The following is a 27,013-nucleotide window of genomic DNA, read 5'->3' as shown; positions in this document are numbered from 1 at the left end:
TATAGAAAGAGATTAAACACCATGTGCACACACATGATTTTATTTGGACATTTATAGCATGAATATAGCGATTTGTGATATGATTATGATATCGAATAATTATATCAGACATGACATCGAATATCTTCTTCTTTAATTCTTTAATTACATATTCCATATTTCTTTTACTAAAATCTTTCCATACTTAAAGCAAAATAATATATGTGACACTTTCTTTAGTACAGAGATACCTATCCCGATATCTAATATCATTGATAGAATTTTTCATAAAAATGTTTCCTATCAATCACAAGAAATTACAGAACGAAGATTATTCATGTCATCATTTTCATTTTACAGTATTTACCTTTTAATAAAACAGAAATACTTTTTATACATTAAATCGCATTTCTTCTCGATGGCGAGAAAATATTACCCTATATGTGCTTACAAAGTTATAATTCTAAATTCTTTTTTTTTTTTTTTAATATATTTAACATTATTTTTAATGAAAGGCGCGGGGTGACAGCGCGCTCCACGAGATGACAGGTCCCGCGTCACGTGACTCCTCACAGCTGTAGTACAGCTGTATGTAGCGTATAGTATTCCGTGCGACTGAAAGGAGGGAAGAGGGGGAAGGGATGATTGGTTCGGTTCACAAGTGCCGTGGTGATGGCAGTCGTTCGCCGACCGTGACGAGAAACGTGTGTGTGCATTGCGGTTGCCTGATCACGGTGAATGCACGGCGGTGCATGCATACCACTAGCAGCTAGCAGCGAGTTGCAGCTTGCAGAGAAGACAGACAGAGACGGTGATCCGCGTGGTAGGGCGAGGAAGAAGAGGAACAAGTGTGTCCGCGTGAGCGACACACGGAGTAGAGCGAAAGATGGCGACGACGCATCGGAAGATGTTAAGGTGGTGATGCGGTTCGCGCGAGTATCCTCATCGTCGTCGTCGTCGTCCTCGTTATCCTCGTGATCGTCTCGCTCGTGAGATCGCTCATTGAGCGGAGCGCGGCCAAATGATATGGGAATTTGTAGCAGAAGACACTTTCTATTGACGATATGCAGCCTACAACTGGTGAGTGCACGTTATTAATCCGCATACGCGGAAATGCCAGCTCGGTTCGGCTGCAATGTATTCCTAGCTAATCTGCATATATATATATATATATATATACATACATACATACATACATACATAATTACATGTAGACGTAGTATGCAGCGACACACGCACGTTGAGTATGTCATCTCTTTTTCTTCGAATTCCGTGATACAATACCATCGTTAGTCACACTGTTACGAGCGTCTATTGAAAAAATTGGAAAATGCCGTTACTACACGTTTTCCTTATCGACGATTCGAATTTGTGAATAATCGCATGGTTTCATCGACCCGGGTCGTGCGGTTTATCTCTAAGCATTTTTATTCAAAAGAAAGTTTCGTATCGCACGTGATATTTTATTATATTACTCGATGAACATCGCTGTGTAATATCGAAGCACTTGCATTAATTGTGTTTTTTATTCTTACGTAAGAATTGCAACAATTTACTTTTTATGTTAGAAATGTAAAGGAATAAATATACATATAGACAAGAATAGTAAATTGCTTTTCTCAAATTTCTATTAGAATATTAGGAATAATTCAATTTTTTAAACAATTAAATAATTAATTAATGCACATATTATAATTTTCTATATTTATGAAATAAATAAAGAAAATAAATATATATAGAAAATAATTTTATTAAAAGGAAGATTTTTATAATAAGAGGTTTTAATATTAATGTATTTCATAAATAAATAAAAATATAAAAAGAGTAACAAGTATATTTATATATGTATTGTATATCTGCCTTTTCAGTATATATTCTATTCTTCGGATATTAATTTTATTTATTCCATGTTTTCTAATTATTAATAAACATCTATGGTTTATTTTTATGTTTGTATGAAATTTGTATAGAAATATTTTAAAAATTTTATTGACTACACAGCAGTGAATTAAAATGAACTTTTTCACACATATATATACAAAGAAATTTATGATGTAAGCTGGAGACAGTTTATATATGTATGTTCTATCACAAGTACTATGACTCAGGCTAATTAACCGAATATTTAGAACATAAGACAATTGACGTAAATTAAGAACACACACAAAGGAATCAGCAGAAATTGAGATGCTTGAAGTTGGTTGATTATTACTTTGTATCATATATATTCGTTAATGTTAGATGTTTATTAATATACATAGCTAACACTTTATATTTTTATTTATAGATTACCACTATAGAACGTCAAGTCTTCGATTTTTTGGGGTTTATGTGGGCCCCGATACTGGTCAACTTCTTCAATATAATCTTCGTAATTCTAGGATTCTTTGGGGCCTTTCAATATAGACCTAAATATATCATATCGGTATGCATAATATCTAATTATTTTTAGTCTATGTAATTAATTTTAGCAAATATTATGGAAGAGAAGAAAATTATATTTCTTTACATAAAATTTCATATGTAAAAAAACAAATAAAGAACATAATTTTCTTAACTATTTCAATTCTGTGTTTCAGTATTCTATATGGAATATATTATGGCTAGGATGGAACGTATTTATAATATGTTTCTACCTCAGCGTAGGGATACTAGACAAAGTAAGTAGAGAATGTAATTACATAACATCTTAATATATTGCATCTGAATGCTTGGAAGATTATCATATGATATTTATGCAATACTATGAATTATTATATAAACATTGTGGATGTAATATTATCTTTCAGGATAGTGATATCCTCAACCTGGGTACTGGTAGTTTTTCTTGGTGGCACGTAAATGGGCCAGGTTGCAAAGCTGTTTACGATGTTACGGAGCCAGAGCTCTTTAGACCTGCACGTCCCACTAATGTAACAGACTGCGTGCTGGACTATGAAGTTATAGAAATTTTACATGCTGCAACACAATGTATTTTAGGTGTAAGTGAAGAATTATCATCACATGCAATGCTATGTAACAATGTCATAGTAACTGTATAAATTATATATATTATTATTATTTTTTTCCAAAATTTAGGCATTTTATATGTTTCAGTTTATGGCGATTGTTGGTGGGATCTGTCTCAGTAAAGTGTTCCTTGAAGAAGATGATAGCTGTGAGTATATATTTAGCAAATATTTTAAATTAATTTAAAGATATATACACAGTTAATGATTTCTGTTTCTAATTATATCAGAATGCAATAAGGCATATCTAAATTTACATTTAAAAGTTTAATGAGGACAAGTGCAATTTTACTGTCACATTTTAAAGAATATGTATTTCCTCTATAAAATTTAATGATTTGTCATATTTTGCTTGTGGTTTATGATAAGCAACTGAGAGGAGGATGTGGTTATCATATATGAACAGAATATTTGGAAACAGGAAAAATGTAGACATTGATTATATCTCATTCTATTCTTAGAAAAGTAAAATGACAAGTTGATATTGATAGTCATGATATTTATTTTGTATAATTTATGATTATTGCAAATTTAAATCTTCCAATAATGGAAAATTATAAAGGATATAAATGATATTATCTATTTCCTTTTTTAATTATCTTTTTTTACAAATTAAATGCTGTATTATTATTATTATTATTATATATATTAGGTTAGATTTTTATTTACTTTATGTTACTTTTGTTAGTGTATATTATATATTGTTGAGTATATGAATATACAGAGAGCGGATATATTTCTAATTGCACAATAGCACATATAGTAGAAGCACATCCTTTTAATTTTAATTAGTAATATAAAATTATCTTTGATAAATTATTTATCTTTAATCATTAATACGTGTAAGTACACGCGATTATTTATTATTGCTTGAAACGAGGGTTATCGGTTACAGTTGATTTCATTGGTGGATTTGATCCTCCATTTTGGTAAGTCCGCTTAATCATGTTCATTAATTGCACGCAACATATATTTGTTTATCTTTTAGCACGAATAAGTAATTTTTCATGGTACAATCATGAAGCTACAGAGTGTACTATTATGTTTTAACATGTAGAGTTATAAAACTTTTTGCATCTTGCAATTTGTGATTTGTATCTATTATATTATTGACATTATTGTTACTATATATTGCTCAAATAGCATTTCTTTATCTTAGCACGGTATTATGTTTTGAACGATATTATGTTTTCATATCTAGGAATGGTATTATGTCTTAATGTAGTATGATATTTATCTGCAGCAAAGATATTTATAAATATTTATAAATATAATTGAAGGCAAAATATATTAAGCAGACTATGCCATGTAATAGGACCAAATATTACATCTATAAACTTCAAAATGCGATATTTTTTCTTCGTAAAATATTATGGGAGAATATCGGACATATTGTAATAATATTTTCGACATTATACACGCCGTGTATCCGCTTCTTCGACCGATTAACGTATTACTTATTCTCCCGCCTATAGTCAGTCGATCTCGTCTAATGCGATGGATATTCTTGAATGATATTTCAGTTGACTTTGTTGGAGGTGATGACTTTGGGTTGGCAGGCCACACGCCGTTGCATCCTATGTACGTTAGCTACTCGGCTCTTCCACCACCCGCATATCCCCACAAAAATTCCGCTGAAAATAATTACCCGACCGGCACAGCTAGCTCTCATCAATCTGCCTATCGCGAATCAAGCTTTCCGAAACACAAAAGCAACATTGTCAATCTCAGGAACGACACGATCCGTAGTAACAGCAGTCGCTCGTCGAGTCGCGATTTTCAGAACTTAGATTATTCGGTCGATTATTCGAACCCATTGGATCACTTGCAGCGGCCCGTGTCGCCCGTGTACGACGAATATGACTCGCTGGACAGCGCAGCTAAGCTGAGATATCAGAAAAACAAGCTATATTATCCGCATTTGGCCAAGTACAGTCCGGTCGCGCGTATCAAATCTCGTTCGACCGCGGCGAAGCAAGTTAGGAATCCCACCAAACCACGACGAGTCTTCATTGATCACGTACGCGATCAGCCTCTGAGATCATTTTACTCCGATCCGAGATTGGCCGTTGATCAGCATCAAGCGTCGAGCGAGCACGACAGGTCATCGAAACGAGATAGCCGACCCTTGTCTCTGTACGCGAGTAACTTTTGAAAGATGAGACCTCTTCCGTATTTTTTTTTTTTTTTTCTTGCACGCGATTACTTGTTTCTGGAGAACTTGTATGTTAATGATACTTCTTTTCGAACACGATCGGCAGATAAAATTGCCTACGATGTCCCTTACCGGTTTTCTGCTCTCTTATAGTGAGAAGAATTATGAAAATTATTATTATATGAACTTTTATACTGCCGCGTATACGACGTCTACATGCGGTGCGTGTAACATTATAATTCCTAGACTTGCCAAATAGATAGAACAAACATTAATATAATTAGCCCTAATTGTATAGATTCCCTGTCCTTCGGCGATCTTCGTCGGTTTAAAAAAAAATGAGTACTTCTTGCATATCATTGTGTAACTCATTAACGGTGTTTTTCGTATTTTGCATCGAAATAACTGACTGATGTCGAATTGTGTGTGTTCAGTAGCATTTGCTCGTTCATACGAACAATCAGTGCGGTGTGACTTATCTACTAATTCGTAAATGTTGCTTATTTATATACATAGAAAAATTCATACATACTTCTTACATATACACAAATTTATCATTTAATCCTTTTACACTTTCTGATAATATGCAAATATGAATAATTAAGATATCAATGCTGTGATGACACATACGATAAAATTAACGTTGGACTAATTTGATCATGGCCACCATCTTAATGATAGTAGTAAGATTAATTGTGTTTGGGAGAGGCTAAAAGACGTCGCTTATTTATACAGAAAAGTTATAGAAGAGATATGGATAATAACTGTGAATTATTTATTTTGTAAATGATTTACACGTTGCTCTCCAAGTATAGATTAACGAATACGCCTTGATGTATATACTGTGATATATATAGAAGATGTTTAAGATTACACGGTATATTTATACACTCTAGAATGTAGAAAAATCGATTAAAGATACATCGAAATTTGTATGCATCGAGACATTTTACTGTATACGCAACGTAGAGGAACGTATTTGTGATAAAACGCAACATGACTAGAACGTTTTACTTAAATGTGAAGTTCTACACCTATAGCTTTATCTAATACCAGTTTTTAAATTTGTACGAAAAATGAAATGACGGAAACTACATTGTTTTGCAGTAATATTCTTTCTAGATTTCCTCTATATGTATCAAAAATAATCAATTTCTATAAAACTTTGTTGTACGCCAGATACACATGAATAAGGACTTCAAGCTGATACTCTATGAAACGATTAAATTGCTTTTAATTAGTTTATTTTAGAGTTCAGTTTTGAGTTTGACCCGGTGCTATGAACAGTTTTTATTGTAGAATAGTTAAATGGGTTTAAATGAGAGTATAATATGCGATTTGTCGATTTTTTTTACTTTTCGCAAATCTAAAACATTCGAAATAATATGTACATATATAAACATAAACGGTTTCCGGACTGTGTATAACTTTATCGTTATTTATTTATTTTAAATGTGTCTAAATTATTTTAAAAATAATTCTTGCTTTTGCAAATTTCATATAAATCTGCATTGTGTGTTTTTTTTCATAATAATAATAAATTTCTAATTACAATAAATTCATATTTTGCAAAAAAATCGTATGTGATTTTTGATAAATATTGAAATTTATGTCAAAAAGTTACGTTTCCGATTTCAATTATACAGTTAACTGTGTGTGCAGTTATCTGCGATTGTCCCATTTTTGCAAAAGATGAAAAAAATTGGTGAATCGTACTATCTCTCTTTGTTAGTAGTGCATGCTAGTTGTGGTCTTTTTGTATTTTCAATTTAGTAGAGTGTCCAGTATTTTCAATTCCTTAAAGTCTTCGTAGTCGTCTTTGTAGAACAAATCGCAGTGTATCTAAATGTATAGATTAAGTCACGTAGGTAAATTATTCACTATATATGGGAATATTTCTAAGACGGAATTTCTTTTAAGACTAAGGAAAATGTACAATTTCAGATATCCCTTTTGGCAATCACGCTTAGAACAATTTCTATCCACTTTGACGTTTCTCATATAAGTGACTGATTTTGTGCGTTATGTTATATAATAATTTTATACAAAATCTGAAGTGACATCACGAAAAATATGTATTTACTAAATTACGTTAGTTCTTTGCGTAAAAAGTAGTTAGCATGTAATTAATTATTATGCCGATTATACAGAAAAGACTGCTCTCTAAGAGAGAAATATAGATATAGCTTACACAATTGCTTAAATTTTGTACGCATTAGAAAAAAAGATAGTAATTATATTTATGAGTTTGATATTTTTTAGAATAATGTGTGGACGCACATTATATACGATCTTTATTTTTGAAAGAGAAATAGTTATGCATATATAATACACAATATATTATTTATAGAGCATAATAGTAGAGCTAAAAATTATGTTGAACATGTATAATAATGTACATATTTATTTTTACATAATACTTATACGAAAATATTAGAGATGATAGAGAAAAAAATTTATTTATTATAACATGAAATATGATTATTTTTTTTTTCTACAGTGGCACTTTAAGTAAACGCCTTTTTTTTTTTAATGGAGTAAAAAAAATGGAACAAGGTTTTTTGTCACTTCAGATTTATATTTTGAATCAAGTATAGTCTCTATTGAGCATTTCGAGTTTGTAAAGCATATTTATCTTTTTTTTTAGACCGTTATTATTAATTTTGTATTTAATTACTGTATCACAAATTATTTACTTTGGTGCAGTTAATTGGGAACAATAAATATGCAATGCTACTATTTGCTTGCTTTTTTATTTATTAACCCTTCACTCTTTTCTTTTCCTGTTCTAACAATTTCCTACTATTTCGGTTTCTGGTGGAATCTTTTTCTTTACATTTCTTAGACATTAAATCTGTACTTTTAATTGAATGTTTAGTATCTTTTGGAAATCGGCAACATATTTCACAATACAAATATTATTTTTTGCAAAAAAAAAGAACTTATATTTATATTACAGATTATCATTTAATATATTTTAATCTAAAAAATTAGGATATAATAAACTGTATTTTAAGATACAAATATATTTACGATATTTATACTAAAAATTATTATTTTAAAATAAAAAGGAACAAGAGATTCATACATCTAATGCTATTAAATAAATATTTTGATACCTAAAAGGCAAGTTTTTAAATTAAATAACCATCTCATCTTAACAACACTCATCAAAAATTACATATCGCATTACTGATTCTGCTTTCATTATATTTAACATTTTTTATCATTTGATTAGCAGTGTGATGATTGCGAATGAACGGAGAAATAGCCATCGAGTATCGCAGAATCTCTCTGACCACTTTTCTCTCTTTCTCTCTGTTTCTCCAACAGTACGAACTAAACGGAAGAAGCAGCCACGGCCGCTGTACAGCATCGAGTACTCGCAGCCGGAGCCGCCGGTCCAGGACGACAGCGTGTCACCGAAGCCGATGACGCCGCGCCGGGTGAAGCGACGTTCCGTAATCTCTCGGGATGGCACGCGACGTTCGAGCACGCGTCGTAGCTCGGTACGCCAATCGCGTCGCAAGAACCCGGTGAACCGCATCATGGATCATCAGGAGAATCTATATGCCAACACCGGTCCGGGCATCGGCACTCTGACGAATCAGAACGTGAGCACGTTGTCGCAGGGGGTCAACTACGACCGGATCACGATCGGTGGTTGGGACCGCGAACGTAACACCGTCGACCGGAACTGGCAGCCGGAGGCGGTGAACATGGCAGTATCGTCACCGGCTCTGTGGCCGCCGCCACCGTCAAACCTGGAATCCTCCAACAACTATTCGAACGCATCGTCTGGTTTTCCGCCTGGTCAGAGCCCGCCTGGCGATTTGGACCAGCAACACGCGACCACTAGCTCTACGCGCAACCTCACTGACAATTGGCAGGCGGCCGCCGGCGAGCTCAGTGCGATGCAGTGGCAGGGCCAGAGCAACCCCACGTTTCAACAGACCAGCACACAGAGTCTGAATGGTGAGGACCTGGAGGAGCTTTACAGCAATCGGCCGGCGAGCGCCAGGTCCAGCTACAGTAACTACCATGGCGTCAGGGCAACGCCGCAAGTGCCGAACCGCACCGACATCGTCAGGCAGAGTCAGCGACAGTTTGTCCTCAGCGGACCACCTGCTTATCAGGATACGGTAATCTGATGACATGGTCATGTCATGAGCAATCATCAGCTGTATGTCTCGTATTGAAGATGAAACAATAGATTGAACAGGCCTTATAGAACTTTTTGCTATTTAATCAATTCTATTTAATCAGTAAATGAATAGATCGTAGAGATAAAAAATGAGTGATAATGTCACCTCACAGGGACATCTTAATGGAAAAGGTACTATTTTTGATAGTGCTAGTCGCGCACGCGATGCATTCGATTTAGCAAAAAGAAAATATAATGAATATAAGATTTGAAGAAGCTGCAATTTTATAATGTGCATTAATTATAACCCTTTTCCTACTGTTGATGTTTTCAAGTAATAATTTCAGACATTTATATTAACTGTATTATTGTATCGCAGTTATATCCGTGAGATTGCACGGACGGTATTTCTTAATAAATAATTAATAATAAATAAACGGGCAAGCAGCGCGATTTTGCCTGTTTCAGAGCTTTACTTGCAGATCGATGCGATAGATCTCTACTAACGTTGCATCGCATTATATTGCAAAAAAATAACGTCTACAAGAAACGTAACTTTACTTAAGACTTAAAGAGCTACAATTAGTGCTATCTCTTTTTCTCTCTTTTTGTTTCTCCTTCGTCTCTCTATTTCAAATTATTTCATAATATCGAATTATTTCAATATTATTTTAACAAATATCTGCTTACGCCACTACGCAATCTGCCGCATGATTTAACTTTTGATTATATCGATCATAAATTCATGAATCGATGACATGATGAGATTTATTTTAAAAACCGATGTAAGGTAATTGTTGAAGAGAGTTGTTGAATTAATTTAATGTACAGAAATTCTGCAATATATAAATTGAACATTTATACCATTTTTAAAGTATACGGTTTATATGATCATAAGAGTGTTCTTTCACTTTCAGAATAAATTTACCTGACTGACGTATATGTACTTAAGATCTGAAGATCTCAAACACAGATCGCACAGAGTTCTATTAGCGTTAGAATTTTTATACATCTCTTTCATCGTTTCTCTCGTTGTCAGTAGCTTTTATAGAAACATTTCATTCTCATCCTATTTATATTATAGAATTAAGGATTCTCTTATTCTACCATGTAAAATCAAAAGAAGCATAGTCTGTAAATATAGATTTATAATCCCTCATCAAACGTATTTTCGACAACACTGTACAAACAAGACAATCAACTTCATTTATGATTCTTTCTATCATTAGCGGTTTATGCTATTTTCGACTTTATGGCAATTAGAAGATATCGGCCTTTTTAAAAGTTGCTATTTTTTCGAATCTCGACTTTTTTATAATTTCTATACAACTTGCACATATACAATTGTGTATTCGGATAATTATGTTATTGAGCGTATGTTAAAGCACTCAAGCGTTTTTATATAATTAAAAACTACAGTCTTCCATTTGCTACATATCTCGCAATTTATCTATATATATTAGCAAATAAAAATTGATGCAATACACTTGTGCATTAGTGACAAATAATAACTTACAGAATAATGGCAATAATCATGTATAATAATATTATACAATAATTATGCAATAATGTCTGGCTAATATTTTGCGATAAGAAGTTTAAAATTGCGAAATTTTACGACGATTTATGTACATCGTAAGAAAATTGAGTTTGCGACATGCCTAAACTAATTTTTTTTAATGCGATATATTTATTTTTAAAATTTTAAAATTTTAATTAAGTTTTAATTTTTTGCGTCAAGACATTTTTAAACAAAGTTTTAACTAATTTTTTTCTGCTCGGTGTTATAAAAAATATAAGTGCCAAAAACAAAAACTATTTAAATGATTTATAATTTAATTAATGAAAAATAAATTGTATAAAATATGTCTTTATATATTAATTAAAATTTTTTATTGTTTATATATTTTACGCTACGAAAGAGAGAAGGACTCGTATCTTATAGCGCGTCGTGAATTTCAAGTAAGGCGGAAATGGAAACCAAAGTGTTAAATATCGATATACACATAAGAGACATGTGTCAACTTTAAAACTGCCTCACACATCTGTTCTGATTATTGTACAATTTAGTAATAATTCTGACACTTGTTCGATGGAGATCGATAGAAATGAGTTACTTTATTCTCTGATTACTTATAAGAATCTTGGATAGTTCTCTAGTTGTATATAATATTTTTAATCTCGAATTATATATATATATATATATATATATATATATATATAATATTACATACTTATATAATTTCGTTTTACATATAGAACAGCTATTTTATCGATTGCAAAGTGAATTATATCGATGCACTTGGTCATTTTTTATTAAAATGACTTAACATATTGCAATACATATTATGTATCTTACAGTTTTAAATGACAGGGATTTATGGCGATAATTTGTTAATAATAATTGTTCAATTACACCGAAATGGAGGATTCAACATGATGATTACATTATTTGAAGTTTAGATTTATTCTATAATGTATTATCGTGTAATGATTGTAAGACAATAAACGATAAGTGTTCATTATTATTTATCGATTCTAATAACCCACATATGTATATAATTTATCATTTTATATATATATATATATATATATATATATCTAATCGCTGGTTTTCAAATACCACACGCGTATATATATATGCAAAGACATTATAGTTACTTTTTAAAATTTTATATAAAATTTTAATATTATTTTCTTTATTTTTTTAACATATAGCGTCATAAATATAAATAATTGACGCGTGTATGACATTTACAAGGTGCCAAGATTATTTCATACAGAATTTTGCTAAAATAAAAACCTTTCCAAAAATCGTTTTGCGGTTTTTCTTTCTGCGAGATAATCCATGTGGATCGATTCGACGAACCCGTGACATATTCAAGATCAGCTATAGCGAATATTCTATCCCTAAATCGTGCGCATGTCCAACCGGCCGGTTTTTCCTACCTTCCCCACGGACATCTGCACGACCCTCCGTGCAGTAGACGCTGATCGCCGGGATGCCGAGGGTCATTTTTCGCGTCGTCATTGACATAAGATTGCACGAGTGATAAATTCGCATTAAACGGCATTGCCAATCGACGCACAAGAGTTCGTTAGGAGATTAAAGGACTGATTCATGAATTAATGTGGATGCGAGTAAATATTTCACGCTTCGAAGTGCGAATCACAGCGGAGTTATAGTGCGTTTGTGTAGTGCGACATCGATCATAAAATTTAGGTCATCGGAAGAGAGAAGTTTAAGGATTGTTTTTACGACTTATTTACGACTTTACGAATAATTCGAGTATTTTTTTGACAGTGTATCAAATAAAGTTATACAACGTGATTAAGGAGAGAAAGACTTTGCTATTGAAGGGTGGAGATGCAGGGAGTAAGGATGCTGAAGATTATGAGAATCGGGGCGAACGGGTTCAAAAGATTGCATTCTACTAGCAAGGTAAAAATGTATTGCAGGGAAGACAGAAAAAAAATTTGACAGCAAATCATTAAATGACAGAAATTTTGAAAAATTAATGACATTTGTAATGACTAGGAAGTTAGACATTGAATATAGCGTTTCCGTATTGCGCAATAATAAGGAATATATCTTTTCAAAATTCGATATCAGTATATTTATAATATATAATTTATTAATTTATTATCTTAATAAATTAATTTATTATTAACAATTTATTAATTAGATTATCATTTATAATATATATATATATATTTAAATTTTTATTTTTATATATAAATGAACCATTAAAAGAAAATCATCCAAGAGATGCCTGTTGTCTATTACTACCACGTGGGTGGTGACAGTGGCCTATATAAGTGACAAAAATACGTCGTATTTCACGTTATGTCTGTTGTGCCAACGAGATGCTTAAATTAGATCTGCTAGTTAACAGTTCGTGCGTGATATATAAATCTGATAATTATCGAGAGTAATATAATTTATATGTATATTACTATAATATCCATTTTACAATTATATTTCGACAAATATATATTAATACCATATAATGTACTTATATTTGATATATGTATAATGTCAAAAAAATATTTTAAAAATAGTCATATTTTTTGTACGACTTATTTTATCTATTAAAATCAGTATTCATAAATAAATATATATATATATATATATATATAAAATTTGTTTTCTTTATGTACATATATGTATATATTTATCGTTATAAATGTTGCAATGTTATTATAAACCGAAAGAGAGACTTCTTCAAATATATTAGTAAATTTATTTTCCTCTTTAAATTGACAATTTGTTTTATTGATTTACCAGAATTATTAAAAAATGTTCGATCGAATTGTTAAAAAAAATTTGTTTTTTATTCTTTTCTAATGAAATTTATTTCTATGACAAACAATAAGCTCATTTCCAGTCATTCAAGAAACGATTGCGTAACGAGGCACGAACGGTGAAAGTGATATTTTACGAATCTCATTCTTCGATCGGACGGCCTTTCAATTTTCATTACGTTCATATATGGGTACACGCAATCCCACTGATCCGAATTAGAGTGCACGTGGCAAACTTCCGCTTAGAATATTAGGCATTGATTCATCAAAGGATCAATACAGAGCTGCCTGGCAACCAATGCGATTCCTCTCAATACGAATATTTCAAAAATGCTTAATTCAACTGTTGTGTGATCGATTTTTTACAACAGAAAGGAAACTGCATCATAAATTATGCATACATTTTAATGTACGAAGAATTACATATTATTTTTTAAAGTTTAAGTTTGCTCGATAAAAAAATATACGAATAATACGATTTTGACTGCGGCTTTGTGCGGCTAATTTGGCTCAAATACAAATCGCTTTAATTTTACGCGATTGGAATTTTTATGTCTTCCCCTCTTAAATGTTACATAATATTCGCGATATTTTGCAGAGGCGCGCTGCTGTACCAGCATCCACGAGATTTGGAAATGCGAAATATCTGGACGCTGCTTTCGGAACTGCAGTGGAATTAGAACATTTTCAGACACGGTAAGAAAATTCTTGTTTACATTACATTGTTAATTTAATTATCATGAAAAATTAAATAAAGAATTTTTATCAAATAATAATATAAATATTTTTAGAAATACATTTTTATGAATTATATTTCCGATATCAAAATTCGATACGCGAAACTCGCGTAAATATCAATTTTAATACGCACCTAATCGCGATCGTCTGTGGAAACATAATGTAATATTACAAAGTAATTAAAACCAACAATAATTGTAATATATTGCGAGCGATATTAATATACATGTAGAATTCATTTTCCGTAGGGAAGGCGAATCATCGTGCAATAAATTTATTGATCCAATATAGAACCAATGCGATCTATTAACCCATCACAATTGTTCGATCAAGCATTATTATTGGCTATTATTTAAGTGTATTCAGCATCGATACGCGATCTTGTAGATCGTGATTTTATCTGTCGTTATACTAAAGTTGAGAGAGCTCGCGAGATCGTAAAATGTTATACACAAGACCGAACCTCGGAATGTTAAACTTCTTGTAGTGATTGTGTGGTCAGAGCCTATTTTCTTTTATTTGAAATTTGTAAAACCAGAACGATGGACAATTTCAAATTCAGTAATCATTACGTTGGCATAATCATTGAAGAACTGCTAAGATCTTCGGTAAGATTAATTTGTTTTTAAGAATTTCTAATATCGTTATTTATTTTTCCTCTAGAAACAATTTAACCATTATAAAACTTTGTTAAAGAATGTTTATTAAATACGTATGCATTAGATATCTTTTTTTATTAAAAGATTATATTAAGAAATATTTCTGCTAAAAAATAAAATAGGAAAAGATAATAGAAATAAATACAAAAATACAAATATCTTTTAAATAAGTTCTACAAGTTATAAATTTCTAATTTTACAGAATAAATATTCAGCATTTTCTTAATTTATTACAATTTAATTATTATTTTTATTAAATATTTTATTATATAAATATTGTCTTTTATTTATCACATAGTTTTATATGCGTATATACTATATAGTCAAAATTATGTGTGTATCTGACGTTCAAATACATAAGAATTCTTCTTATCGACAAGCTGACCTTTGTCTTTTTCTCTTTCCCCCACATGGAGTTTCTTTATTGCTCTAATCGACTCTAATATATCAAACAATTATTTGTTACCAGTTTTTGTTTGTTACGGTTGTTCGTCATCGAATGCAAATTGCACTTGGCTCTTCGCTTGCAAGATGTTACATGCACTAATTTGACATAAATGATGATACTATTTTAAGATATTTTTTGTCGTCATCGTGGGAGGCGGAAATGTGAAGGTCAAAAATTTGTTTTTTCTTCGGGTAATATATAAGAATCCCAGTGATTCCGCACAGTTGATAAACGTTGTCACATTACAAGCAATCTGCAAGAGAACGTTTTGAAACGTTTTCTAAATTTTGTACACATTAATTACATACAATATTATGTTTTGAGAATTTTTTGGATTACCCGTTATATAAACTAGTGGTCTCTAATCATATTTTGTGATCAAAGTGTATTGTAATATAAAATATTTGCTACGAATGTACACAAAGTAATGAGAGAAGTGCAAGAATAATTCTGAATTTAATTAATTACGTCAATTTGATAAATATTTGCTTATAAATCTAATAAATTTATATCAGAGAGAAGAAGAAAAGAATAATATTGTATATTAAAGTAATTCTATTTTATTTAATACAATACGTATGTGCAATTAATATAATAGCCTCGATAAATACTTGTGAGGATTATAAATATTATAAATATTATTGATTCTCTCATCAAAGCGCAAAGCATGAAAATCAATATGCCTTATATCGAGGCAATCGATTGCGATTCCAAAACGAAATCTAATCTTCAGTTGGCTAAAGTTTCGGAAGATTATGCGATTAAATCGAAAGTTGCGTGTTCGATCTGGTTAGAAAAGAAAAATGATCAATCTACCAGGATGTTGGCTCGCTTTCTTAGGTATAACAGTCGCATTAACAATTATTATTATCATTACTAATGCAGAATCTTTTGTCTTGCTTCTCGTTACAGCGAATACAGCTTCATTCATGACAGCCATTATATGTAGTGAGTACTATGCGCTACATTAATGCATGGTGTGATATGAATTGCTCACATTATGATTAACGGCATAGCATTTAATGCTTATTGATAATATCATAAATATATCATTGATAATAATTACATTGAAGTCACATTTAACTTTTCTGTTCATTATTTATTGAAATAATCAAATTTATCACTTTGCCTATAATATTTGCTTCAAATAATGCATGGTGAGAATTTTATATTTATATTTACTAACAAACAATGGTTTACAAATTATAAATGAAATATTAAACATTAATTTTATGATTGCTAAATAGTAGAATAATTTATTTTTTAGAATATTTAACGATAATGTAGTATTCACTTAAATATTATTTATTAAATATTATTTTATTATGTATGACCAAAATATGTAAAAAAATAGTTATAAAAAATATCGTAATATTGTTTTTATTTTTGCAACAACAACCACGTTAACGTATCATACATCTTTTTTTAATAGTTGCATATTAATATTTTATAGCACTCGAGATCAAGATCAAGCAACAAATGCTGAAGATGTTTTGTTTGATATGTTTAAAAACGAAGAGACTGGCCTCGTATCGGTGGGAAAATTTCTAGCTGTATGTACAACAAAATTTATATACGCGTTTCTAATATATTTGCAAAATGATTTAAAAAAAAAAAAATAAAAGTTGACGTTTCATACATGTATTCAAGGCTTTAAGGATAACGGGCTTGCGAAAGAATGATCCTCGTCTGCAAGAACTTACGGATAATCTGAAAAAGGAGCACGCAAAGGCAGGTCATGAAAATATATCACACGAAACGCAAAAACTAGATAGAGAACAATTTAGAAGGTGAGTTCACGATCTCGAGCAGATAACTTATTAGTTAAAATGAGCAAAATGTAAGAAAATTTTTTGGACAATTATAATTATCAAAATTTTGATCAACTCTTCTCTCTTAAATATATGTACATATTATTCTCACATAATTACAAACATAATATATAATAAATATAAATTGTTTTTTAAAGTCTTATTTATGAAACTTTTAACGAGAAATATATTTTTGACACGTTGCTATCTGTCCCCCAGGGTTATAAATCCTAATATCGTACTAATCTCTCGGGCGTTCAGGCATCAGTTCATAATTCCCGACTGGGCGGGTTTCACGAAGCATATAGAAGATTTTTATTGGAAATGCAAAACGAACACCGAGGGCAAGGTCGCTTCCTATATACCTCAGTTAGCCAGAATGAATCCGGAATACTGGGGCGTCTCTGTGTGCACCATTGACGGCCAGCGATTCAGTATCGGTGACACTTCAATACCGTTCACCCTTCAAAGTTGCAGCAAACCTTTAACTTATGCGATTGCCTTGGACAGATTGGGTCCGGAAGTGGTACATCAATACGTTGGCCAAGAGCCGTCCGGTAGAAATTTTAACGAGCTCGTGCTCGATCATAATAGTGAGCATTGCTTGATACTATCTCTCTGAATTAATTAATTGACATTTGATTGTACATTTGATTGGTCAATTGAAATAATATTATGAAATAAATATATTATGAAATAATATTAATTAATTAAATGCTTTTGATATTAATTTTTTTATGAATTAGTTACGTGATTATAATTTTTATTAATAAATATCGTTTTAGAAAAGCCACACAATCCAATGATCAACGCCGGGGCAATACTGATTTGCTCGCTTTTGAAAACATTAGTCAAACCAGAAATGGGACTGGCAGAGAAATTCGATTTTACAATGAACTACTTTAAAAGATTGGCTGGTGAGGAGAATCTGGGCTTCAACAACGCCGTCTTCTTATCAGAACGAGAAGCAGCCGATCGAAATTACGCTTTAGGATTTTACATGAGGGAGCACAACTGTTATCCAGACAAGACGAATTTGCGCGATATTATGGATTATTATTTCCAGGTAAATGTTTCTTTTTTTTATATAAAATCAGGAAAACGATCTAACATAAGTTAAGTATAGTAGAGATATTTCTTTAATTATTAAAAATAAAAATTGTAATTTTTTTTTTGTATTTTATATTTATTTAATAGATGAAGCTTGTTGTCGAAATCTTTTTACAGAATAAACGCAAGTCTTCTTTTATTATTAAATTTTTATATGCTACATTTCAGTATATGTTTAATGTGCAGCACAATTCGCAACACTTACTTTAATTTTACTTATCACGGACAATAGAAGTACCTAATCTTTTATTTTTGTTTTGATAACAATATATGTACGTGGAACTGATAATATTATCAGTCTACTTTATAGACGTATTAACAAGTTATATTTTTATTGCCAAGTGTTGTGCTATGGAAGGGAATTGCGAGACGATGGCGGTGATGGCAGCTACACTAGCAAACGGTGGCATATGTCCGATCACTGAAGAAAAAGTCTTAAAACCGGAAAGCGTTCGAGACGTATTAAGTCTTATGCACAGCTGCGGCATGTATGACTATAGCGGACAATTCGCATTCAAAGTAAGTGTAAATAAAACTACATCTCATTGACGTAAGAGAGATATTCCTTACGTCAATGGTTGAAAGCGTTCAATTCAACAAATCAAAAAAGACTCTTACAAATATTTTATTGGCAATTATATATTTCAGTATTTGTTAAAATTTACTATATTACGCTTGCTTTGTGTATGTAAATTTTATCAGTTTACTTTATAGATGTATTGATCATTCAATAAAACACATAACATTATAGTAAAGCATATAGTTTATTCTAGGTTGGCATACCAGCGAAATCCGGTGTGTCGGGAAGTCTTCTGGTGGTAATACCAAATGTCATGGGAATATGCACGTGGTCTCCACCCTTGGATCCGCTTGGAAATTCCTGTCGCGGTGTGCAGTTTTGCGAAGAGCTCGTAAGCGAATTTAATTTTCACAGGTAACGTTAATTCAATCAATAATTAAATCCATCTTATCAAAAACCGATATAAGATAATAAGAGATTAAGAAAATAATTAATGCAATTTTGAGAATATGTTCCTCTGATATTTCAATTATTACATGGAATATTTTTTCAATATTTTTCTCAGCTTTATTTAATTTACATCATGAAACGTAGAAGTCGACAGAATTTGAACTCTGATTATTCTTCGTCGTCGGTCTTTCTTGTATCGATTATTTTAGTCTTCATTGTGTGATCGCAGATATGATAACTTGAAGCATGCGACGAACAAGAAGGATCCTAGACGGCACAAATATGAGACGAAAGGTCTCTCGATCGTTAATCTTCTGTTTAGCGCTGCCAGCGGTGATGTCACAGCGATGAGAAGGTGACATACTCTTTTAGAACCTGTTTAATAAAGATAAACGCGCGCGCACGAAAATGCGTGGTTGTTTGGTTCTTTTTTTCCATCACGCGATGCTCCTGCAGAGTTTGTATGCAAAGGCACCAGTGCGAGATTTAACATGTCGAGACGATATTATATATCTTTATATTTTTTTAACAATCTTGCCTATGACAGGATTGAAACTTGAAAAATATTTAATTTATGCAATCCTGCTAAAATTATGAAAAAAAAATAGCTTTGAATAAAAAAAGAGTTACTTGAAAAAATTATAATAGTTTTCTTTAAAAAGAGTTGGCAAAAATATTTCATTGTTTTTATTGTAATAAATATAATTACATATGTATTATATTTATTATTATTATCTTGCAAACAGTAATAAATACTTTCTAGAACTCTTTGATTGTCACAACAAATCCTCTCGTAATTTTAGGCACCGATTGAGCGGGATGGACATGACTCTATCCGACTACGATGGCAGAACCGCATTGCACTTGGCCGCCAGCGAAGGTCATCTGGATTGCGTCGAGTTTCTCATCGAGCATTGCGGAGTCCCACACGATCCCAAGGACAGGTAAGCGTCATACAACTTCAAGATCAAGTATCACAATGATTATTTTAACAATTTTCTGTGTGGCATACTTAAAGTAACTGCACGATTATTACGGATGATTGGTCCTTCGCAATCATTTTGAATCGCATAATACTTTTTACCTTTATATTGTCAAGTAAAATTATACGTCTTTTAATTTCTGAGTATTACCGCTACTTTTTTTATTTACAAATTATTTAATACATTTGAAGTTATATTTTCCGAATTAAAATTTTAATCTTTCCCGTGCGCCTTGTTACTCACAATTTTTTAAATATTTAATATTATTTTTTGTTTAACTCAGAAAAAATTAATTTATATATATATATAATATTTATATATTTCTTAAATGTTATATAATTTTATATATATATTTTTAGCTTTCTACATGTATGCATATATTTAAATATTTTTAAATTAATGACTGTAGCATTTAAAAAAAGTAAGAACTGTACGACTCTTGCTTTGGCAAAGTCATCTTTTCAATCTAGGATCTGAATTTAGAAACATACGTACATACATCATATTTTTAGATGGGGCAAACGACCAGTTGACGAAGCCGAGACTTTCGGACATATGCAGGTGGTAGAATATTTAAATAACTATGCTCTCGCTCACGAAACCGAGCTGGAGAACAAACAGAACGAATGTATCGATGACAACAACGACTCTTGTTCTAAAAAGCAAGAAACAGCGATGCAATCGCCATTACCGTGAACAATAATGTGTAGCAAATTGTGTGAACTGGAGAACGAAAGCGGGAACAAAGCTATCGAATTAGGAAAATACATTTTCAAATAATGTAAATATACTTTTCATTTTTTTTTTATTTTAAACAACATATAATACAGATTTGCATATCATTATTTATATAATTATTTGCCGATTGCATGCATTTTTTTTAGACAATAGTGTACGAATGAATTAATATGAAATTTTTATATAAGAGTTTACATCTATCTCCCTCTCTCAATCTTAAAGATACAATAACGTGAAATAATTTTATCTGTAATTTCCAAGATTCATTAGAGCCGTATATGATCTCGTTTTACTTACACGCGATGTAGTTGGTTGAGCAGCACAGATTAACGACAACAAAATTTTTTTCTTTTTGGAATAAATTTTGACATTTCATCATCCACTCTCACATTTTAAATATATGAATATGATAAAAATTTTCGATTCACATATCAGATCAATAAAAGAATAATGAAGTATTATACGGTCTTAAAATTTGATAAAATATTCTTTGCACGATTATTTTTTGAATAGATTATAAAATCTCAATTTTTACATTGTATGGTACATAAACTTTTTTTAATTTTTAATTATATTGTTTATAATATTAAAGAATACGTATGACAAGACAGGAATAAATTCTCTTGTCTTTTCATACAACCTTTCCGTTTACCTTCAAAACGGAAGAAGAGAGAGAGCTATTTTAAGAATAAATTTTTTTAATTGACTTGTTCAATAATGCATGGCGAGACAGGGAAGTATATTTAAAATTGAAAAGAGATACGATTTATACTTTAAAATGCAAGTTCTATAAAATTGGGATTATTTAGCACATTCTTTTTAATATTTTCATATTTTTTTAGTTTTAGGGAAATAAACGATTTCACATTTAAATTTATATTTACTTTAAATAGTAGGACATCAATGATTTTCTCGTCAGTTAGATATTGACAATTGATAGAATATTTTATCTTAATATAGCGGCGCTTGTTATTCATCTAAACATACAAGTAACAATTTGTTCTTCTACAATGGTGCATGAAATACACGCGGATAACGATTTAATAGGGAAATACAGATATTATCTCCTGAAAATTCTTCGTAATAAATCGCGCGCATGAATCGTGCGTTAACATATCTTTCTAAATGTATTTCTCAACGCGTTTTAGAGATATTCTTCATAGATAGAAAATATTATATCCGTCTTAGAAATGTTTATTTCGCAAGCGTCCACTGCGAAAAAAACTTCAAAAAGTAAATATAAATATATATATCACATAGACACACAATGTATATAAATATTACATATATTATCTTATAAACAAGTTTCCCTTTTCTTTAATTTATAGGAAGATTTTATATTTAAAAACTTATAAAATTTAGATTATATTTAAAAATATTTATTTTATATTATCTCATTATCTTTTAATTTTTACGTCGCGAACAATGAAAAAATGGGCATTGACGTGAGAGAAAATGCGTAATACTATTAAGATATATTTCTGAAATATTATCAGCTACGATACATAGAAATATGTACTGTTCTTAGTTTAAATTGTCGTATAACGCCAATTGGAGTGTGTATAATTACTTCTCAGTACATGAGCGATTACTTCTTATCGGCTGTTATCGATATCGTACTGTATAAATGTGTCAACGGGCTGCAAAGGCTGCAAGAGTCAATTTTTCGCAATGTATTAATCACAAGTTGCGATTACGCTAACGTAGCGATTATCTGTATATTCAATGTATATTAGGCAACTATTTTCCAATGATAGGATCGCTTTATGCAGAAGAAGACTTGAAATTATATTTTCAAATAGACAAAAAATGACAATAATAATATATTATATATATATATTTAACATAATAATATTATAAAACAATATTATTATCATATACGAAAGCATTTTGATGTGGAATACGGATATGTGATTCTATTATTTTTCAAAAAAAAAACAGAATTTATGTTACAATCGCATAAATTTGTAGTTTATTTTGAGAGATTTTTGTATGATTTACTTCCAAAAAAATAGTTCCAGTATTAGTAGATATGTAATAAGTATTAATGATGAAAGATCTTTGCATATTTTTGTATGACTTTCGAATCAATTATATTATATTAAATAATTTTACGTTGATTTTTAATTTGTACAAGAAAGGGTCGATGTAAAAGTCAATAGTCTCGAGAACTCGCTATTCGAACATCTTATTTAAATAATTTATATAATGTTTTTGATCGAGACCGAATTTCGACGATGTGTCTATGTGTACTTGTCCTATGTATAAAAATAAAATATTTGAAACAATCATTCGGATTTATCTCATCAATCGTTTTCATATTTAACGAGCGAATTATTACTACCAAGGCATACCGGTTTAAATAAGATTTCAGCATTTCCATCAATGTCGGATGCATCAATCAGACGACTGTAAAATATGCGGAATGCATGTATGATAATATCGAAGAGATAGCGGATGATCAAACCATCAACTAATCATTAAACGAGCTTCGTACTTTTATGACGCAGTATCATGGAAAAAACAAGAAGGAAATAACAAACAATAATATCAAAAAATAAATATTGGCTTTGACCTCGACTTGGCGTATACCAGTGATTTTATATACCAATCAAGCATGTTGTATGTATGTTATAACCGATGCGAAGTAAACGCGAAATAATCCTTACGATATTTAAACGAATTACAATAAAATGGTAGTTTCCTGAAAATTAATATAGACAGAATGACAGGACATTTTTGTATGACAGTGGTTATTAGTTAAAGAAGTAGAAATGCTAATATAATTTGCTACATTAACCATTATTAGAATTAAATTCTCGACAATATGCGTTTGTTCAGAATAATTAGAGAAAATATATGCAAAAAAAAAAAATTATTAGGAATTAAATTATATATGTAATAGAATTCTAATAATAGAGTTCTAAATAATGGATGATTAATAGTCCTTCGCTGCCCACGATATACGGCATGTACATACACGGATTACGTCACCGTCCATATGTAAGTAGTAAAGACTACATGGATGATGCTGCAGTTAAAGCACGTAAGTGAAACAGTTGGGTTTTTCTGGCCAAATTTTGTTGCCTGATTAAACTATACTGCGCAAGGTGAGTCATTAGAAACGCTCGAAGGTTTCCCGTAGGTTTTGCATTTGCATTCATCATACTATTCCGTAATATCGACATTCTATCTTGATCGAACTTGATCCGATTTTGATTCATTGGCGGATAAATTATTGCCTTTGTGTCCCACGTATCTTTCTTAACATCAAGGTATTATTTAAAAAGTACCTTGAAAATAAACTTGTTAAAAGCTTTTTGATTTTATTATAATGATATGATTTATTATCTGATTTCTGTTAGAAATTATGTCACTGATATCTCTATTAAAAAATTGTTACCATAATCTATATAAAAAAGTTTGTTATTAAATAAGTTAGTATTTTATAAAATTATGTCTACAGATAAGCTATGCGATAGATAAATTATTAAAAAATTATATAGATAAAATTTGAATTTTTTTATTGGTGTTTTTCTCTAAAAATTCGTGTTTGACAATCAAATATATAATTTAAAAATTATATTATTATAGAAATTAATTCTCTTTAAAAAATTCATTATGCTTCTAATATAAATTCTAATAAATTGATAAATATAATACGCAAACATACGATGTTTAATATAGGATGTTTAATATAGGACATAAATGTTTTCTTATATAACTAATGCCAGTAGGTCAATGAAACGGTTTTGAGATCAAAAAATTGCTTCACAAGATTAACTTTGGCCACGTCATGAGGTTTCCCCGATTGTTGAAATGCAAAGAATCTCTCATAGGTCAGTCGAACGTAACATCGCACCACTTGAATTAATGATCAGAAAATCGTTAGCTGATGATAAACTTGAAAGTTAAGTAGCTCGTTCGCGTTCATCATTCGTATTTATGATGACGCACAAACGGAAATAACGAACTATTATCGCGAAACAGAGATCAGACATCGCGTACGAATATATGTGTGCATTTACGTTTAGTGACAAGGCCAACTGTATTATCGTGATAATTGTTTACTTTCCGGACATTTGCGTATAGATACTTGGAATTCGAAATCAAACTCAGCTTTTCGTTCGTTATTTCCAAGTAATTGCTCTGAATTCTCTATCAGGGGATCCCGTGTATCTATCAGGAAAATCCGAAATTAATTACGTGAAAATACATATAATAATTGATGAGTTTTAATAAATTTAGTACATTAAAAAAGACTCTTATGTTATAACTTATTGCGTTCTGTTCATTTTTTTCTTTAAGTATTATATTTATTAAAATTTTTATTATAAATTTATATAATAAATATATAAATAAATAGATTATATATAATAAGTATATATTATAAATATATATAAGGCATACACATATACAAAATATATATATATATATATATATATATATATATATATATATGAATAAATACAAGTATTATGTATAAATGTACTACAATTGTAACCGGATATAATAATTATCGATGTTGCAAATCATTTTATAATTTTTAAACATTACTACAGGTAATTCTGATAATTTGTCGATAGCTAAAGGTCAGTCATTGAACCTGACCTTGAAGAACCGGAATGATACAAGTTTCGCAAGGCACTTGAGGATACAATCTAGAAAATAGCTTCTTCAGTTAAATTGACTATTGGTTAGTGTTAGTTATTTAACGCTTGACCGACCGTTAAATGTTTATTAATTCAATGTAACAAAGCTAAATGTAAATGATATAATATATCGTTTAGTGACACTTTATAATTATTGATAAAATGTTTTCTGGAATAAAGCATTATAAAAAATCGTAACAGCTTAATGTTAGTTTAATGTTAAAGAAGAGAGTAATTAAAATGTAATTATAATATTAAAAAATTTCAGCATATTTCGGCTTGTTTTGAATAAAATATTTATATTTGTAATTTAATTTAGATAAATTTTAATCAAATGTTTTAATTATATATAGAATATATAATATAGAAATTACTGTAATAATTCCGAGAAAAGCTGGAGCAGAAATTATTCTTCTTGGCAATATTTTATTGTACCATTGGATCTTTCCTTGACCCAATATATGCATCTCCTCATCGCCAATCATCAAGTCTCGCACGTCGCATGTCACAGCAAAAAAAAAGAAATATTTCGAGAACGGCTGGTTTAACTTTTGTTTCTCTCGTTCGCTCGTTACTTTCACGTGTTCATTGGTTTTCCCCATGCATAATGATTGATTTTTTATATTTGCGTTTTTCATATAATTAATGTAATAAAATTTATTAAATATAACTTTTTCATACGCGCGTTTAACGAGTAACATTATAGAAAAAATAACATAGAAAAATAATATAGAAAAAAACTCTTGATATAATATATTACCATATATTGCCAAGTTTGTTTGATTGCACATCCTAACAGCATCATTCTTCTTGTGCACAGTTACAATAATTTTTAAAATGCAAGGGCGTATAAAAAATGCAAAGAATGGCGCTTATGCGGATGCGTATTTACGTCGATTAGCTGTGGTCATTTATGCTAATTTTATGGAAGAGAAAAAAAAAGATTCTTTTCTCGTGATATTTGGATATGATTGCACGTTCGCATTTATGAATCAGATTTTGGAATTTTATATGTTACAATCTCGAATTATTTTTTACAGAAAAATTAAATAAACTTAATGTTTTGAGCATAAAAAACGTCTTATAATATTATAATATAAAAACTTGTTTTTTTTTCTACGTGATTTTAAATGTAATTAAAATTTCTAATAAGATCTTTAATATCATCTGTCTATGATTAATTATCACCGATATAAAAAGGAGACAGAATTCGGTGAAATCGTTATGCATATGGGATTTGTCCTGTTGACTGGTTAAATTGCAAATGATGTTACTATGTTGCTAAGACTATTTGGGAATCAATATTTTTCTTG

The 27,013-nt window shown here is 30.5% G+C and overlaps 2 protein-coding genes across 7 annotated transcripts; both read left to right on the top strand.

Moving 5' to 3' along the window:
• The first annotated feature begins 624 nt into the window (after positions 1–624).
• Positions 625–11,811, top strand: LOC126853868 (sodium/potassium-transporting ATPase subunit beta-1-interacting protein). Of its 2 annotated transcripts, none has more exons than XM_050599970.1 (6): positions 625–1,059; positions 2,267–2,404; positions 2,559–2,639; positions 2,769–2,960; positions 3,076–3,136; positions 8,476–11,811. In XM_050599970.1, the coding sequence occupies exons 1-6, from the start codon at positions 1,006–1,008 to the stop codon at positions 9,291–9,293; spliced, it is 1,344 nt and encodes a 447-aa protein (XP_050455927.1). In that variant the 5' UTR covers positions 625–1,005; the 3' UTR covers positions 9,294–11,811. The 2 variants fall into 2 exon arrangements, with proteins under 2 accessions (XP_050455927.1, XP_050455928.1); XM_050599971.1 differs by lacking the exon at positions 8,476–11,811 and adding an exon at positions 4,511–8,053.
• Positions 11,812–12,280: 469 nt separating this feature from the next.
• LOC126853862 (glutaminase kidney isoform, mitochondrial) lies at positions 12,281–23,339 on the top strand. Of its 5 annotated transcripts, XM_050599958.1 has the most exons (13): positions 12,281–12,509; positions 12,591–12,728; positions 14,190–14,287; positions 16,349–16,384; positions 16,890–16,989; positions 17,087–17,226; positions 17,467–17,840; positions 18,033–18,313; positions 18,700–18,876; positions 19,131–19,291; positions 19,557–19,682; positions 20,131–20,271; positions 20,823–23,339. In XM_050599958.1, the coding sequence occupies exons 2-13, from the start codon at positions 12,654–12,656 to the stop codon at positions 21,004–21,006; spliced, it is 1,893 nt and encodes a 630-aa protein (XP_050455915.1). In that variant the 5' UTR covers positions 12,281–12,509; positions 12,591–12,653; the 3' UTR covers positions 21,007–23,339. The 5 variants fall into 5 exon arrangements, with proteins under 5 accessions (XP_050455915.1, XP_050455914.1, XP_050455918.1 ...); XM_050599957.1 differs by having other exon boundaries at positions 12,281–12,728; XM_050599962.1 differs by lacking the exons at positions 12,281–12,509; positions 16,349–16,384 and adding an exon at positions 14,578–14,937 and having other exon boundaries at positions 12,682–12,728.
• Positions 23,340–27,013: the final 3,674 nt, after the last annotated feature.

The sequence above is a fragment of the Cataglyphis hispanica genome, chromosome 13, assembly GCF_021464435.1.
Source record: "Cataglyphis hispanica isolate Lineage 1 chromosome 13, ULB_Chis1_1.0, whole genome shotgun sequence".
Taxonomy (NCBI): Eukaryota; Metazoa; Arthropoda; class Insecta; order Hymenoptera; family Formicidae; genus Cataglyphis; species Cataglyphis hispanica.
This window is presented reverse-complemented; position numbering and strand designations above follow the sequence as displayed.

What these genes read in the sequence shown, in the direction of transcription:
- LOC126853862 (XM_050599958.1), top strand. Translation starts at nt 12,654, where the DNA reads ATGCAGGGAGTAAGGATGCTGAAGATTATGAGAATCGGGGCGAACGGG. An exon ending in AGCGAATTTAATTTTCACAG is followed by an intron (nt 19,292 to 19,556) that starts GTAACGTTAATT and finishes GTGTGATCGCAG; the next exon opens with ATATGATAACTTGAAGCATG. An exon ending in CCACACGATCCCAAGGACAG is followed by an intron (nt 20,272 to 20,822) that starts GTAAGCGTCATA and finishes TCATATTTTTAG; the next exon opens with ATGGGGCAAACGACCAGTTG.
- LOC126853868 (XM_050599970.1), top strand. Translation starts at nt 1,006, where the DNA reads ATGGGAATTTGTAGCAGAAGACACTTTCTATTGACGATATGCAGCCTA. An exon ending in CGATATGCAGCCTACAACTG is followed by an intron (nt 1,060 to 2,266) that starts GTGAGTGCACGT and finishes TTTTATTTATAG; the next exon opens with ATTACCACTATAGAACGTCA. An exon ending in CAACACAATGTATTTTAGGT is followed by an intron (nt 2,961 to 3,075) that starts GTAAGTGAAGAA and finishes TATATGTTTCAG; the next exon opens with TTTATGGCGATTGTTGGTGG.